This window comes from Ipomoea triloba, chromosome 3, assembly GCF_003576645.1.
Source record: "Ipomoea triloba cultivar NCNSP0323 chromosome 3, ASM357664v1".
Lineage (NCBI taxonomy): Eukaryota > Viridiplantae > Streptophyta > Magnoliopsida > Solanales > Convolvulaceae > Ipomoea > Ipomoea triloba.
The window spans coordinates 529,906-546,630 of NC_044918.1; the positions used below are offsets into that span (position 1 = coordinate 529,906).

General features: G+C 39.3%; 3 protein-coding genes across 5 annotated transcripts; 1 reads left to right on the top strand and 2 right to left on the bottom strand.

The window, feature by feature from the left end:
- Positions 1-455: 455 nt before the first annotated feature.
- Positions 456-4,307, bottom strand: LOC116013814 (protein NRT1/ PTR FAMILY 5.8-like). Of its 2 annotated transcripts, none has more exons than XM_031253748.1 (5): positions 4,144-4,307; positions 3,911-3,958; positions 3,534-3,751; positions 1,890-2,398; positions 456-1,476 (listed from the first exon to the last, which is right to left on the bottom strand). In XM_031253748.1, the coding sequence occupies exons 2-5, from the start codon at positions 3,954-3,956 to the stop codon at positions 660-662; spliced, it is 1,590 nt and encodes a 529-aa protein (XP_031109608.1). In that variant the 5' UTR covers positions 3,957-3,958; positions 4,144-4,307; the 3' UTR covers positions 456-659. The 2 variants fall into 2 exon arrangements, with proteins under 2 accessions (XP_031109608.1, XP_031109607.1); XM_031253747.1 differs by having other exon boundaries at positions 3,911-3,962.
- A 3,903-nt stretch (positions 4,308-8,210) lies between these two features.
- LOC116012757 lies at positions 8,211-11,916 on the top strand. 2 transcript variants are annotated; one of them, XM_031252409.1, is made up of 2 exons: positions 8,211-10,891; positions 11,456-11,916. In XM_031252409.1, exon 1 carries the CDS (start codon positions 8,212-8,214, stop codon positions 10,807-10,809), a length of 2,598 nt encoding a protein of 865 aa, XP_031108269.1. In that variant the 5' UTR covers position 8,211; the 3' UTR covers positions 10,810-10,891; positions 11,456-11,916. The 2 variants fall into 2 exon arrangements, with proteins under 2 accessions (XP_031108269.1, XP_031108270.1); XM_031252410.1 differs by having other exon boundaries at positions 11,463-11,916.
- Positions 11,917-12,157: 241 nt separating this feature from the next.
- On the bottom strand, positions 12,158-16,502 carry LOC116012756 (alpha-mannosidase 2-like). The gene is made up of 4 exons (XM_031252408.1): positions 15,849-16,502; positions 15,606-15,755; positions 15,498-15,530; positions 12,158-14,980 (listed from the first exon to the last, which is right to left on the bottom strand). Exons 1-4 carry the CDS (start codon positions 16,392-16,394, stop codon positions 12,263-12,265), a joined length of 3,447 nt encoding a protein of 1,148 aa, XP_031108268.1. The 5' UTR covers positions 16,395-16,502; the 3' UTR covers positions 12,158-12,262.
- Positions 16,503-16,725: the final 223 nt, after the last annotated feature.

The following is a 16,725-nucleotide window of genomic DNA, read 5'->3' on the forward strand; positions in this document are numbered from 1 at the left end:
TTGTGTAAGACTTTCTCTAATAATATATAAGCAGTATTAGGGTATTAATTAAGTGGTACAAGTTCGCTATAGGTTTACTAAGTTTGGTTGGACTGAATAATTTAGTGTCTACTATAAATCTGAATTATGGGATACAGAATATTCAATATATGACTAATAGTCTACCGAAGTAACTTGATGTCAATTATGGTGGGAGATCAACACTGCTTTTACTATCATTAGACTATATTTAAGCTAAGGTGTGTTTGGTTTGCACATGAGAATCAAAATCGGAATGTGTATCAAATTTATACTTGTAATGGTAATGAATTTTGATGAAAATATTTTGCATGTTTGGTGGTAGAGTGGAATGAGAAAAATATTTTGCATATTTGGTAATAGAGTGAAATGAGAATAATTATTAATAGTTAGGAAAGCCGCTGAGGAGGAAGGGAATGAGTTTTGCAATTAAGGTGTAATCAAAATCACAATAGTGTTTTAAAAACATGTCAATCAAACAATGATTTTGATACTCCATCCCGGATAGCTAAACTTGTCAACCAAACATATCTTTAGATCTAACAGATTGTACTACTAGCAACATTACAAAAATAATATTTACATATGTTACTGACAGTCCAGTCCATACTAGTACCATAATAAAGTCCAGATCCAAACTTTCAAGAACGATCAAACTTACAAAAGATTACGAATAAGATCAAGCTAACAGCACTCAACACGGAGAGAAACCAGTAATAGTTATCTAAACGGGCTTCCTTCATATCATCAGAGAACCATCCATGGTGATTTGCAGGGGAGCTTGTGAAATGTTCAACAATGGAGATAAGCAGGGAGCTAAAGAAGCTTCCAAAGCCAAATACGCTAGTGTACAGAGCAATCCCTAAGGTTCTCATGTTCACGGGGACTTCAGAGTAGAAAAACTCTTGCATCCCGACAACTGTGAAGATGTCGGAGATTCCGAGGAGAATGTACTGAGGAAGCAGCCAGAATATGCTCATCGGCACTGTTTCTAAGCTTAGATTCTTCGGATTTCTGCTGATTTCGAGCCTCTTTTGGTCAGTGAAGGCGGCAATCACCATGGCTATTACCGACAGAAACATTCCGATTCCCATTCTTTGCCGCACGGTGACGCCTTTGTCGTTGCGTGTGAACACGCGCACCAGGGGGATGAAGTATTTGTCGTACAGAGGCATGAGGAGAATTATGGAGACTGTAATCGCGCTCTGAAGCGCGGCGGGTGGGATCATGAAATTGGGTCCGAGGTTTCTCGTCATCGTCATGCCTTGTTTGGTGAAGAATGTCGCGGGTTGTTGGAAGATCACGGCAAACGTTAAAAGCAACGTCCAGACAGGTAATAAACGGATCACTACTCGCGCGATTTTGACGACATTTATGCCGCCACTGTCCTGCTTCTTGTCCGCACTCTCAGTGTCTTCTGAATCTGAATCTTGACTGCACAGTGGCTTTTCCTGAAGCCTAGTAACACACTAGTGTATAGTTGGATTGTACATTTATGTTTATATACTCACTCAGTTCTAATTGTTTGTCTCATTTACTTTTTGCACTGTTTTTAATACAACATAACAAATGATACTAACTTTTCAATTTTACCCTTCAAAAGTAGGTGTAATTTGTACAAAATACAATTGTACTTGCCTCATTAATGGTCTAAAAAGTTGAAAAGTCAAAAGGGTAAATTGGAAAATGTAGAATGATAGTTATGTTCAATTTTAGAAAGATAACACTATTTTAGGACAAACTAAAAAGGAAAGTAAGACAGATAAAATGGGACGGAGAGAATATTATATGCTCAACAGTGTAAGGTCAATCTCAATTAAAAGTCTAGACTTATTGGATTACGTTTATATATTATAAGAAAGAGCACTTACTCGAGCTCATGAACAGTGTCTGGTTTGCTACTGGGCAGCGACATTTCGCCGCGATTTTTCAATCTCAACACGGTGTCTTTGATGGCCTTGATCATTTTCTCCAGAGATATTTCTTTGGAATTGTTATGCACATAGAAGCGGTTAGCCGACAAGAAAACGAGAATGGAAGCGACCATGGCAATGGTGGGAATGGCGAACCCAACGCCCCATCCTATTGTGTCCTGGATATAAGACAAGACCGAGACTCCTAGAAGGCTGCCACAGCAAATGCCGAAATACCACCATTGGAAAAAGACACTCTTCTTGGTGGAGCTCTTGTCGTCCTTGGTTGTCGGCAGGTCGTCTTCATCTCCAAGCTGATCCGCCGCGAAGGCCTGCAAGGATGGGTTATAGCCACCCAGGCCTAGTGAAATCAAGTGGAGCGGCCATGAGAGAGAAGAAGAGCTTATTTTGTGGCCGTTTCTCCCCGGCGGCCACCCCATCGCCGTTGATGTCAACGCTACCAGACCCTGTAAATGGAAAGAATTATCAGCCAATTTTGACTTATTTGATCACTATTAGCTGCTTGACTTGATTAAAAAAGTATTTGGTTAATCAATTTTTTTTTTAATTTCAAATTGCTAAAATTCAAAATGTTGTTCAAAGCAATGCTTCCAATTAATTTTTTTTTTTTTTTAAAGAAATTATACCAAACTGAGAACTAATTTACTAAAACCTCTCTACACTGGGCTAATATTATCAATCAGTTATACTCTCTAATCTAATCAACCATAGCAACCACTTATTAAATAGGGTTATTATTTTTCACACGTTACTTTACTGTTCCTTTCATATTGTTAAATTTCCTAAACAAACTATCATATCATAACACAGTACAGGATCGAACAATACTGTTACGGACGTGTAAATTAAAACGTTGGCAATAGTAGCGTTGAATTTTGTTAGTGGGAGTGGGGGATGACTCGGGTTTCAAATATTATGGTGAGACGAATGGCCTAAACGTCGACACCCACCGAGCTCAGGGGAATTATTTAATGGCGTCTAGTCATCGCCAACTGCGAATTATAAAAGCTAATTAAGCTAATTACGTGAAAAAAGTCGCTCTACTGCAGCTAATAAGTGCTATTTAAAGTCAGACTTTAATTAGCATATTTCACGTATAGTGTAGTCAACTTTGTTTTACAACAAGTACCCAACCTTTCAAATTAATCTCTGACCAACAGCGTCCTAAGCATGAAGGACTCAAATTAAGAAAGTCTGCTTTTATGAAGAGTTAAATTTAGAATTAAAGTCTAAACAACTCTCATAAGAAGTCTAATTTAAAACTAATTACCAACCTAACTATCTTACCAATATTTTTGTGTAGTTAACTATTGTAATGCAAAAGTGGGTAGACAAACAGAGTTCTACTATGGAGACTCCCAAATTCTACTCCATCAATTATATTCCTGATGTAGCAAAAAAGATAGAACATTTTCAATCTTGTAGGTTCGGAAAAGATTATTTACATCCAGAATTTGTGAGAGGGGGTAGAATTTGAGAATAGAAGTAGTATTTTTTAAACAAATAAAGCAGGTAATTAATAAGGTTAATTATAGGTAGGTAGGCAGGAGTACAGTACTACACGTACTAGTATGTAATTACCAGGATATAGAAAAATGCAGAGCCTAAAATAGTTGAATAGCTATCCAAGTAAGAGTCGGCCAACGGCGCCACCAGCAGCGGCACCATAGAGGTGAAGCCGCACCAATTGTTGACCAGCTTCGCCGCCGACGAGTTGCTCATCTTCGCCACGTCCGTCAGATACGTCACCAAATTCGCCGCCACGCCTTTAAACGTAAACCTCTCCATCCCCGCTATCACTGCTCCATCCAACGCCCCACAAACATGCAAAAAACATCATTAAAAACACCCCCAAAAAAATCCAAGATTTTCAAGAACAATCAAAAACCAAAATGGAAACAAGTTAAGCTAATAATTAAGGTTCGTTCGTTATATTGTATGTACGTGAAGTTAATTACCTATGAGGAGAATGCATGGCTTGTTGAGACCTTGCCCGCCCGCCATGTCTAGCTAGATCGAAAGAGAGTAGAAGATGAAACAGAAATATATATGGTTAAACCCCTTCAAGCTAAGCTAAGCTAAGCTAGCATGGCTGAATTGAATGGTATTATATATATTCTGCCCTGTTTTTATCTACAAATCATATGAGATATGAGAGAGCTTAGAGTGAATAAATAATGGCATTTCTTACACTTATATAATACGGAGTAATATATTTAATTAATTAGCCATTGGAGCACCAAGAAGGTGGGGATGGGGCACTGCTACTTGACCAAGATTCTATCCTGGCCGCCTCTTTGCTTTTACAAATTGTACGTATGTAGTGGAACACTGGACAATCACTCATCTCCTTGCTTTTTCAAAGTAAATTGTGATACATACCACACATATATATAGTAACAACGGTTACTCGGTCTGAGACGAAACCAATAGGTAGCTTGAACTTAAAAAGTTATAGTCATCAACGTCCGATCAAGTGGACTGGAATTGCTTTAGTATGGGACAACCTAACTTTAGAAACATGGACTGATCTCTGCTATAATATGGTTGATGATATATATGATACTCAAAAATATATTTAAAATACAAATATCTAAATTAAACACTGCACATAAAAGAAAACAATACATTAATTCCAATTTCACGTGTAAATGGTTCCATTATATTTATATAATTGAAGAGACTTTCTGTAGTCATTCTTTAGTACACTAATGGATCAACACGCAAGCTCGCTTTGCATAGCAAATCTCTTTCTTACTTTCTTAATATAATGTGTCACTTGATTAATTACCAATACTTTATTTCTAGCTTACTATTTTATTGACCACTCAAAATGTAGACATAAATATTTCTATTCCAACTACCCTAAGTGATGACATGAAAATTTTATTACCTTTAAAAAAAGTGTATTTCAGTCTTAGGGCATCCCCATTAGTAGATCTTGGTCTGATTTTTGAGGAAGCATAGCTGATGTGGATGAAAGTGGGAGAAGAGAAAAGCTTTTGGGTCTTTGCAGGAGGAGAAGTTTTTGGACTGAGCAAGTGGGACCTGCATGAAAGAGAGAGGGATCCCATGTTCGCACGTTCAACCCACCTTGCGTGCCCAGTTTGCACGTAAGAGCTTCTGTTTATTTTTTTTTTTTTGTCAGACTTGCTTCTTCTTTTTTTTTTTTTTTTTTCCTTTTTCTCTTTATTCTAATCTTTTATTTCCTACTCGTACCTGCAAAAACTTATCAAAAACTACAACTATAAAAATTTTTGACAATAATCATTGGTCTGGTCATTCAAATTTTTCAATAACTTTCAGTTGGTGGTGAATAGCACCACTAGTGTTTGAAAATAGCATCAATTATTCTTCCGGATTCTCAAAGCGATCGAAAAAACCTAACTTTTTATCCTTAATCTTAGGCTTCCCACTTCCAACCACTCTCTTCTTCTGTTGATAAAAAATCTCAACTTTTCCAATATTGAATGCAAACCATAATTTAAATATGCAATACACTATTTTCCTATTATAAAAATATCATACCAAAAATACACCACTAGCAATTAACACAAAAAATATCCATTAACATGTACTATGCCTATAATATCATATCTGGACAACGAAGAAACCCACAATCAATCCCCGAAAATGCACACTGAAAAAATCCTACTCCAGCTAGTATAACCTAATATATCATATTGATTGAAATTCCGTGTACGCATATGATTTTCTCTAATAATTATGACAGAAAAGGTTGCAACAATGATGAGTTTGAATGGATGAGATTGATAGATAGACATACATCTTATCAAGACCATGCACGAAATAAAGAGGAAAGAAAAGTAAGGACAAATAATGTATGTTCATATGATACAAATAAAGCAAGTAAAATGCCCAAGCAAACAACACGACCACATTAAAGGTACTGCATGTCATAACGCATTAGAAAGACTAGTAGAAAACAACATCGAATCATACATATGTAGCTTGCTTGTTCGTTCGTCTCGTACGTTATGGCTGTTTGCTTTAATTATCTTCCCAGAATTGACGATAAGTCGTGGTTGTGTGAGATGGATGTCACTTTGTGTGTTTTTTGTTGGTTTCTTTTCTTGGGAATATTGAATGGTTCCACCACCATGCATGATGAGATGGAGAGAGCTGAGAAGAGTTATTTGAGGGAGATTATGGGAAAGCTAAGGTTAGTTGCAGAAACAACCACTAACGTAACGTCTAGTTGCGTCTAATCTTCAAGATTTGTTACGTGCATTCATTCTTTCTATGTCATCATTCTTATAAAAATTAGCCAGCTTTTAGAATTTTCTAGACTTGACAAATTACAATGATATAAATTTACACATGCATACATATTCTTTGGGATACTGCTCAATTAGTTAACAATTCAAAATAAATTCATAACATTTGTTTTGCTAGTGACCATCAGTACGTCTTCACAACAAGAAGCGGTGACAATTTTTAAGTTTAGATTTCACACACACACATATATATAGGTACGGATCAATTGTGGTCTGTGGACAGGCTTTCCGGTGCAACAGTGTGGATTGCACAATTAAGGGTATGCATAAATGCACCACAACGTGTTTAGAAATACATATAATAAAATGCACAAATGAACCACACCCTGGTACCTCTCTGAACAAGTGGTGCATTCTTGCATATATATATATATATATATATATATATATATATATATATATATATTTATTTATTTATTTATTATTTTCCTTTTTTTGTTGTTTCTCTATCCTCCAACTCATATAAATTTGACAAAAATTCAAATTTAAGTTTTACTATTTAGTTACGGAGAAGAAGAATTCTTCATAAGAATTATTACCCTTTTTTCTTAATTAATTTCTCAATAAGTACATTGTATTTTTATTTTAGCCATTGACTTTTAGTTTTAATCAATAATTATAGTCTATGGTTAAAATTTTCTTTTCCATAATTAATTCTGTTATGACATGCATATGATGTATTGCCCCCCTCCACCCTTTTTAAAAAAAGTATTTTTACTTTAATCATTGGCTTTTACTTTTAATCATTGATTACAGTCATGGTTAAAATTTTCTTTTCGATAATTAATTATGTTGTGACATGCAAATGGTGTTTTAATTTGAGGCAAGCTAGGATGGTGTTGCGTGTGTATATTGGCATTATAAACCTCTTTTGGCCACCTAGGTGGTAGTATGGTACATTGGTACACCATATGCATGGACATGGTCCTTTGTTTTTTCTCTTTAATGATGTATACATCATTATGTATAGGTAGGCTCTTAAAAAACACAAGTGGACAAAGCCATATGTTAAAGTGATACCATAGATATACATAATTCTAGGCATGGATAAAGGCTGATACGCGCTCAACCGCACTAGGAGGAGAAAATGTGACATTCTACATTTCTACTTACTTTTTTCTTTTTTTTTTTTTTTTTTTTGAGAAAATACATTTGATCATTCTTTTTGTGGTTGCATCAACTAAACTTCAAAATTAAAAAAAAATAAAATTGAGGTGGAATCAAGATTGCAAAAATGGATAGGTGTTAACATTTTTTTTTATTCTTTTTAAGACTTGATAATTATAAACTATTTAATATTTTATTAGTTAATATTAAAATATTAAATATTAACCTAAAAACATCTAGAATTGTAAATTGTATAAAGATTTAAAGAATCAAAATACAATTCTACAAAATCAAATCACAAAGTATCAATATTAGAGTAGTTGATTTTGATTTTAAAAAAAATATTTTTCAGCTTTTGTGACCGATTTAGGGCTATTTCACTCAAAACAACGTCATTTTGGGTAAAATAATCCATTTAAAAAAAAACGAAACAATAGCTAGTCATCTACCTATCTAGTCCGTCGTGATATAGCCGCCGCGGCGCATAGGTTGCCTAAGTCGTCTAGATGGCCGGCAGCCGGCAGGCACGATTTTTGTAACCATGGGTGGAATAAAGTTTTTTGGTCACATATTTATAATTTAGATTATGTATTCTCAAATATAGTTTAAGGAGCTCATGCATTTTATATGCCAAAACGGGTATGAAGATTGCAGGCTTATATTTTGATGGGCTATTAACCCACTAGATGAATAGGCCTAACTAAAACATGAATACAGACTATATTACCCAAAAATCATGGGCTATTCGATCCAATGATGAAGCCCGGAATCATTGATGGTCCAGCCCAGAGAATGCCTGACGACTTTTACTTTTCGGTCACTCCAAAACGGCTGCTAGTGAACAACCGTTCGACATGTCTGATCAGACAAGATCGGAAATCGTAAGCTCCATTATTTCACCGATCGTAACCATGGCCGCCGATCATGATCATCGCCACCACCATCACCGCCCACACCGCTTATCCCTGCCACCGCGCACCGCAGTTCCGACCACCACTCCCACTCCTTCAAGGCACCTCTATCCTCCCTTAACACCCACCCCTACCCCCTCAAAAATCTCTTCTTTTCCCCTCAAATCTTCTCACAAAACTTCTTCAATCTCCTTCCTTTTCCTCCTCCTCTTCTCCCTCCGCTCTCTCTACTCTCTCCTCCCTTTCCTCCGCTCCTCCCCCTCCTCTTTCTCTCTCTTCCCCTTCTCTTTCCTCGTCTCCCTCCTCTCTTTCCTCCTCACTCTCTCCTTCTCTCTCTTCACCTCCCTCTCTTCTTCTCCCTCTCGAGACCCTTTTCGCCAAAAGCAACGTTACCCCATTTTCTCCCTCACCTTGATGACCCAATCCCAGCAAAGCCTTCTCTTAGCAAAATCTTTCCTCCAAGCTGTGATCTTTCTCCTCAGATTCCAAGCCCTCAGGTATTGCGGCGCTGCAGCGATGATTCTGGCCGAGATTTCAGGAAACGTGGCCGCGCGGTTCTTTGCCGGTGGAAAAAACCGAAACTTTGGTAATGCCCACAAATTTGGATCATCTAAGATTTCTGGGTTTGTAGCTTTGTTCCTTGGGTTACTGTTTTTATCTGTTAGCTGGGACCGAATTGAATGTTTTCCTTTGTCTTCTGTGAATATTAGTAAGTTTGGGATTAGTAAGAATTGTGTTAGGGTTTGGCCTATGTTGCTTCCATTTCTGTCTGGGTTTTTGGGGTGCTATGAAAGGGTTTCAATGAACTCAGGGAGTATAAGGGAAATGGGGCAAAAACGGGTTCGATTGGTTTCGTTGTTCTATACAACGGTTTGGCTGTTCATACCTACTGTTATAAGTATGTTTGTGTTTGAAGCAGAAGGGGATAATATCTCTTTATCGAATCTCGGTTGGCCCTTAGTGAATACAGTAGTGTTTGGTGTGCTTTTGAGTGAGAATTTCACTGATGAGAGGCCAAATGCTGCATCGAAGGATTTTCAGAGAGAGTATGTTGTGACTTACGTGTGTACTCTTATCCTCGAGTTGTTTTATTTCCCCGAGCTTTCGCTCTGGGGACTGTTGGTTTGTGGATTCTTGCTTTGGATAGCCGTGAGGAATTTGGATCCGGTTTATTCTAATTATCTTGAATTGGAATTGGAATCGTCTGAGTCTTTAAGTGTGGCTGTTATGAAGCCCCTTCGCCACATCTTGAGTGAAAGGAAGTCGCGGAAGATTGCACTTTTTCTTTTGATCAATACGGCGTACATGGTTGTGGAGTTTGTTGCCGGGTTTATGAGTAATAGCCTTGGGTTGATATCGGATGCGTGTCACATGCTATTTGATTGTGCCGCTCTAGCTATTGGATTATATGCATCATACATATCCCGATTGCCAGCTAATGTTCAATTTAACTATGGTCGAGGGAGATTTGAGGTTCTCTCGGGATATGTAAATGCTGTGTTCCTGGTACTCGTTGGAGCATTGATTGTTCTTGAATCGTTCGAGAGGATTTTAGACCCTCAGGAGATTTCTACTAATAGTCTGCTGGCTGTGTCCGTTGGAGGGCTTTTTGTTAACATTGTGGGCTTGATTTTCTTTCACGAGGAACATCATCATGCCCATGGCGGGGGTGGATCCTGTTCACATTCACATTCACATTCTCATTCCCATTCCCATTCCCAATCTGAGTCTCATAGCCCCCACGTCAACGATCACCATCATACACATGATCATGGCCATCCAGTTCACAATCACCAGGAAGAATATGTTACTGTTGTCCATGACTGCCACGAGAAATCGTGTTCTAGTCATGATAAGCAATGCCACGGTGATCACGAGCATCATGAATGTAGTAAAGGGCAGCACGAGCATGACAACAAAGGGCACGGAAGTAAATCTTCACATTCTCACGACCATGGCCACCCTCATCACCACGATGATCACTCCCACCACGAATGCCATCACAATGCTGACCAACATGTCGCTGTTTCTCACCAGCATAGTAACGAAAAAGTTATATTAAACAGCGGAGAAAAAGGGCATCATCACCACCACATTGACCATAACATGGAAGGCATCTTTTTGCACGTGCTAGCAGACACAATGGGAAGTGTCGGGGTCGTCATTTCAACCCTCTTAATTAAATACAAAGGGTGGCTTGTTGCAGATCCCGCCTGCTCAATTTTCATATCCGTATTGATAGTATCCTCAGTTATCCCGCTGCTCAGGAATTCAGCCGAAATTCTGCTGCAAAGAGTCCCTAGAGCTCACGAGCACGACTTGAAGGAAGCCATAATCAATGTTAAGAAGATGAAAGGCGTGTGTGACATTCAGAGTCTGCACGCTTGGAGCTTCACAAATACAGATGTGGTAGGCACTCTCCACCTTCGCGTCTCGACAGATACTGACAAGATTGCTACAAAGAATAAAGTATCGGACATATTACATGATGCCGGTATAAAGGACTTGACTATTCAGGTTGAATGTATCAAAGATAGTTAACAGAATTGGGTGTGTTGAGCAAATTCCCTTGTGAAGACATTCTTAGCTCACCTGGAGAGCCCATAACAGACATATGCATGAGGTAAGTAGCCACTTCCAGTTCATTTAGCGTGCTATAAAAGCCTGTTTCTTCTCCTTGTATGTAGGGAGAGGGAGAAAGAGAGAGTATACCTTTTTCTCGAGTATATTTTGATGAAATTGTACCGTGCTTTTTCTCCTTATAAAAACAAAACTAAATTGTTCCATCACTTCCATTCTTTTACAAAACCCCAAGATGTCTTAACAGTTACTTGAGGCAAAGTCATGTACAAGGAAGATTGTGAAAAATGTTGCATATGTTGTGTTATAGTTACGATACCTCATTTTGGAACAAAGAAAATTATTCACTCATTATCCAATGAATCGTGATGAAAAAAATTGATTCTTTTTAGATTGCGGTTGTCCTTTGGAATTGTTTCTCTAGGTATGATTGAAAATTTTCATTTAAGATATTCGTAAACACTCTAGCAATGAACTTTATGAAGTTTACATGAGCTTTTGTGGTTCAGCCTTTCTTGTCAGAAAGACTGAAATTGCTTGCTTGGTACACTTGATAGCCGGCATTGACTCCTATTTGTGCGACCTCTTGATTTTATTAAATTTCCAGTTTTCAGGTAAGCAGTGTATGACAGTGTGCCGAAGAGATGATTCTGAACTTTGTCGCTACAAGAGTCTGGAATTCAACTGATAAGGAAACCGTTTCCTTTTCAGGTAGAACTCCTCTTCCTCAGCACTATCTAATTCCGGTAACAAGTGTATACTCAAATGACTTCCAGGGCTAAAACAAGTTGATCTTTGAGAAGCAGCTGAGATAATCTTATAACCTTGACAGACCCATTGATGTAAAAATTGATTCTTGAATTTCTTGTTCCAAAAGACAAACAATACGTCAATACCTAGTGTACATTGTTGCTGTGTTTCTTATCTGTCATTCTCAACAATCCCTGTGAGCCTCCTCCCAGGTTTCCACTTCCTGTCAGGCAGATAAGAACATTAAGGATCAACACAGGATCCTATATCTGTTTAACATTAAGGATCAAAATCTGCTTTTTCTTTATGTTTGGATCATTTGCAGTATACAGTCTTTTTTATTCAGTCAAAAGACATGGTTACAAGTTCGACTTCCAGCCGGAACAGGCTATTGGCCTTCTTAGGTTGACCTGGTTTACCTCATTGTGGTCTTTTGTCAGTTAGGATCACAAGGCGGAATTTACTCAGTACACACCATTTGTTAGTGGCTGTAGAATTCCCTCGTAATTTATTTTTTTTTTAAATGACAAGTTGATTGCAGAATTTGTATTCAGAACTCTAATAATCTATTCTGTGAATGTTGTTCCCACTATTTGAACTGAAAATTAGTTTTAAAATTAATCAAGAAAATAAGAAGTTTTTCAAGAAGAAAAATAAAATGATTTCATAGTTGGTGGGGCCGTAGGTCCAACTTATAAGCCTGAATTTCCATGGGAGAAAGGAGTATATGCCCTTCCCTGGCGCCATCTCTGAAATGACTGCCATAGCCAAGCATCTCGGTGTCTTCATGCAAGAGATTCAAAGACGTAGGTTTTGGGTTCAAGACATCAAGGTCGTTGAACATTCCAAACAGATTAACCTGCACGTCAGCTACACTTGAACAGTTCGATCTGCCTTTCTGACAGTACGAGGAATCCCAGTGTCGGCGCTGGAAAACAAGAACAAACCTGGGATCTTCACGGGGATCCTGGGAATTTCTCATGGGCCGTGGCGCCTTGAAGCTCACAATATGCAAGTCACAGGGCAAAGAAGCTGCCATTGGAGAGAAGGACCGCGGTGGTGGCTGCACAGAGATTCTTTCAGCTTTCTTAGCTACAAATATGTTGAGGGGATGGTTTAAGCGGGCACCAATCGAATGAGATAAAAGAGAGGGGCTAAGCGGGTTAGAAATCGTAACAGAATCTGCAACGGTTGAAACGTTGGACTCAAGAAGAACATGGAAGACGACGTTCATCCTCCGGTTATCCAGCACTCCCTGACCAAGACCCCTCCCGTCGTCTCTCAACAACCTCCGGTCAAGCATGATCTCCAACCATCCATCTTTCAGGCTTGCAGCGCCCAGTGACTGGCGGGTGTGGACTGAGAAGCGTTGGCCGTTTGATCCCTGCATGAATGCAAGAGAGGGCATTGGATAATAGTTTCCCTGAACAGGAATCTTGTCATAGGTTTCCCTGCGGCTCATTTGGAATCCATTCAAATCAGAATAGAATATCCTTTTGTTGTCAATATCTGTCTTGAATCTAGTTATCAATTCTTTGTTGTTGAAGTTGCGTCCAATAAGCTCAACATGGTACTCCTTCTCAACAATGTAGTCCTGTAAGCAACCGTCACAGTTATAGATTCGGGTGCTATGGGAAACCGGAGGTTTCTGCCATGGCGTCTTTGGGAAAGAGTGTGCTTCCTTCACCAATTCGCCATCGGCAATAACCATCACTCCACCAGACAGTGAAATAGGCTCAGCATCACCATCTGGTTTGAATATATATGCTCCACTTTCTTTGCTGGAGTATATGCTTATTTCTTCACCAACTACATTTGAGTTTACTTTCTGCAACAGCCCAGACTTCAAGTTGAAAGTAAGTGTTTGATGCTGATTTTGAATTGTTGCTTCGTTTCCTTTTGCTTTTGAGCAAGTGTAGGGTGCAGGGCAAGCAATTTTACCAGGCATGAACATTTTTAAGTGTGCTGGTTTTGCCTTTTCGCAGGTAGGAAATCCATTAGCAATGTAATAAGTCTGCAACCCCATTGGAGGAACTGAAGCTCTCCAGTAGACGTGATGTCTTCCAGTGAAAATTTTACCTTTATCGAGGTGTAATTCAGGAGATATCTGGCTTTCCACACATGTCCAGTTTAAGTCCAAAATCACCACATCTGGCCTGCCAACAATCACTGTCACAACTTCATCTCTTGTCTGTTCTAGTGGGTTAAAAATGACCAAACTCTGCAGGGTTTCTTCCATGGCAGCTATTGTTTTGTGTACTGGCTGAGCATCATATTTGGATCTAAGCTCTGCTGGCTCAAACTCAGATGGAGTCTGATCATCTTTTTCGTTGCGAATCCCAATCAGGACCTCGATAGCTTTGGACATGAAGATTTGAAGGTCTTCCAAGGCCATATGCATTCGCATTCCATAGTCCTGAACCACATGATCCTTGGCAGTACCAGTCACCCCATCGTGATGCTGAAACAGTGCCAGGTTTCTTCTCGCAGCTGTCAACTTGTAGCCAAATCCAGTCGGCAACTTCTCACAAGTTGGTCTCTGGCACTGTCCTAGAAGGAAAACTAGCATCATTTCAGCACCGCGCAAGGTTTGCTCCAGTACACGATCAACAGCCTTGAAGAAAGGGCGAGAAACATAATAGCCACTCCAGTAATCCTGGTTCCTGTCAGCGTAAGTAAAGAAATCGCCTGAGAGAGAAGGAAAGCCTCCAATCTCACCAGAGCCAATCTCATTTGGACGAGAATAGTTTACCCTGATGACTTCCTCTCTCAGCGCCTGGAAATAATCTTCAAGAGTGCCAAATTTAGCTTCAGCATTCAAGTCAGGATTAGCATTGATATAGTCAAACAGAAGTTGATAGTTCCTGAACTGAACTTCAGCTTCATCACTGCTAACATAGCGAAAATCATCTCCAAGAGGAACAAGAAGCGTATTTGTTCTATACAGTGTCGACTTCTTTCTGTATTGATCCAACAGCATAAGTGCCCTTTCCTTAACATTTTCCTGGATTGTCTCCACTGGTTTTTCGCCCCAAGGGCAGCGATCGTACATATCCATTCTTGCAAAATCAAACTGACAACAGATTGCAGGCTCAGGACCACAGGTATGTGGAATGTCATATGAATAGAAGGGCATCATGTGGACAAAAATGTCAGTTGTTTCTTCAGCATCCCAGCTTTGTCGCCACACATATTCTAAGTTCTTATGCAAAGCCAGTTCCTTCTTCAACTCATAATGTGTCCTCTGTATAAGCATATTCTCAAAACCCATACGGCGATAAAGATAAGCCATTGTTGCAGAATACCCAAATGGATCTATAACCCATGAGTTTTTAGGAATTACACCAACAGTTTCATTCAACCACATATTTCCCTCAGTCACCTGTGTCCCAAAATGAGAAAATGATGGAGTTCAGTTCATGGCAACAATGTCTTCAGAATTACAATATGACCACTCTATTACAACCAATTATCATGATATGACATATTATGAGACAAAACAACCTCATACCACACAGAAAACATCTAACAGTAAAACCATTACATGAGCACATATAGGGGCAACCTCAACCAAGTTAGTCACTTGGTAACAAGATTACAAGTTCAATCCTTAGCATGAGCAGCCTATTGGCCTTCTTAATTTAAGCCCCACTTACCTAATAGGCCTTCTTAATTTAAGCCCCACTTACCTCCTTGATCCTTTGCCGATTAAGGTTATAAAGTGATAATTTATCAAGTTCGAGTAGTGGCTGCGAGTTTATCTTTTCATTCAAAAAGAAATGAGCCCAACATATACTTCACAGTGGATTTAAGTACAATCTTGGCATGAAAGATAATGAGAGCAAAGGAAAACAAATTTAAAAAAAAAAAAAAAAAAAAAAAAAAGATTATGTTTGTACCTGTTCTATAATTGCAAAATAATGCGAGTTAGCCTGCAGAGATGACCAAGAAGGAAAAATGTGAGAAGGTTTAATTTACAAGTTGCAGAAAATACTGGACTGCCTTACCTCATCATTCATCACCCAACCACCTCCAACGATTTCTAACTGCCCATTATTCACCAAGTTGATGAAGGCCTCTTTACTCTCCGGCGAGGTATCCCGCCACCATCTCTCCAAATAAGACATCTCTTCCCATATAAACTTGCGACGAACATCCTTAAATTAATTCAGACCAAAAATCAGACAGAAAGAGGTTAAACACTGGCCGGGGATTTATACACAGTGAAATCAAAGAGCGAGTTTATTTACCTTTGAAAGTGTTTCAACAATGGTGTCGAGGATAAGCCTGGATTGTCGATCATAGTACTCTTCGACTGTGAAGATCCAGCCGGGATCATTATGCGAATGTGGAACCACGAAAACCTTTAATTTCTCCGACTCCCATTCGTCTCCTACGTAACTCACATTCCATCCCTGTTTCCAAGCCCCGCCGTCCTCATCAATGAACTGAATCTTATCGTAAAGTCCCTTGGTTGTTATATCCACGAACGCTTCCAAAACGGCGCCGTTTGTTGGGGATTCCCGGTGAACGGTTTTCCGCGCCCGATGAAAGCGGGATCGGGCGGAACGGAATTGGGAAGAGAGGAGCGGCTTGGGGACGCCGTACTTGTAGACGATCAGAATGAAGAAGATGAGAGAGAATAAGATGCCGATGGTGAAGAAATTGGAGAGTATGAAGTCTCTGATAAGGGCGCGTTTGCGGTACTTACGAGGATGTTTCGGGGAAGGCTTAGTGGTAGTGGGGAGAAGAGAGTGAGGCCACCCGCCTCCTCCGCGTCGGGCGGAGAATGGCATCGGAAAGTCACTGCAGCGCGGTGGCGCCGGCGCCGGCGACGGCGGTGGTTGAGTCCTAATTCAGAAAGAGATCAATGCTTCCGTGAGGCCGGAGCTCGTGAGCTATGGTGATCGTATCGTCGTCTAACTCTCACCAGCTTGAGATTACAGAATGTCCTTCACGTTTTTCGCGGGGTTTAATTTTTTGACCCCTGCACTCTTGGATTTTACATAATTGTTTGAAAAATAATTTTACTAACGTGGTTATGAAGAAGTTGAATATTGTAATCTAGATACTCTATATTAACTTTCTTTCAGATTTACCCTCATTCAAAGGAAGTTTGATCCAATT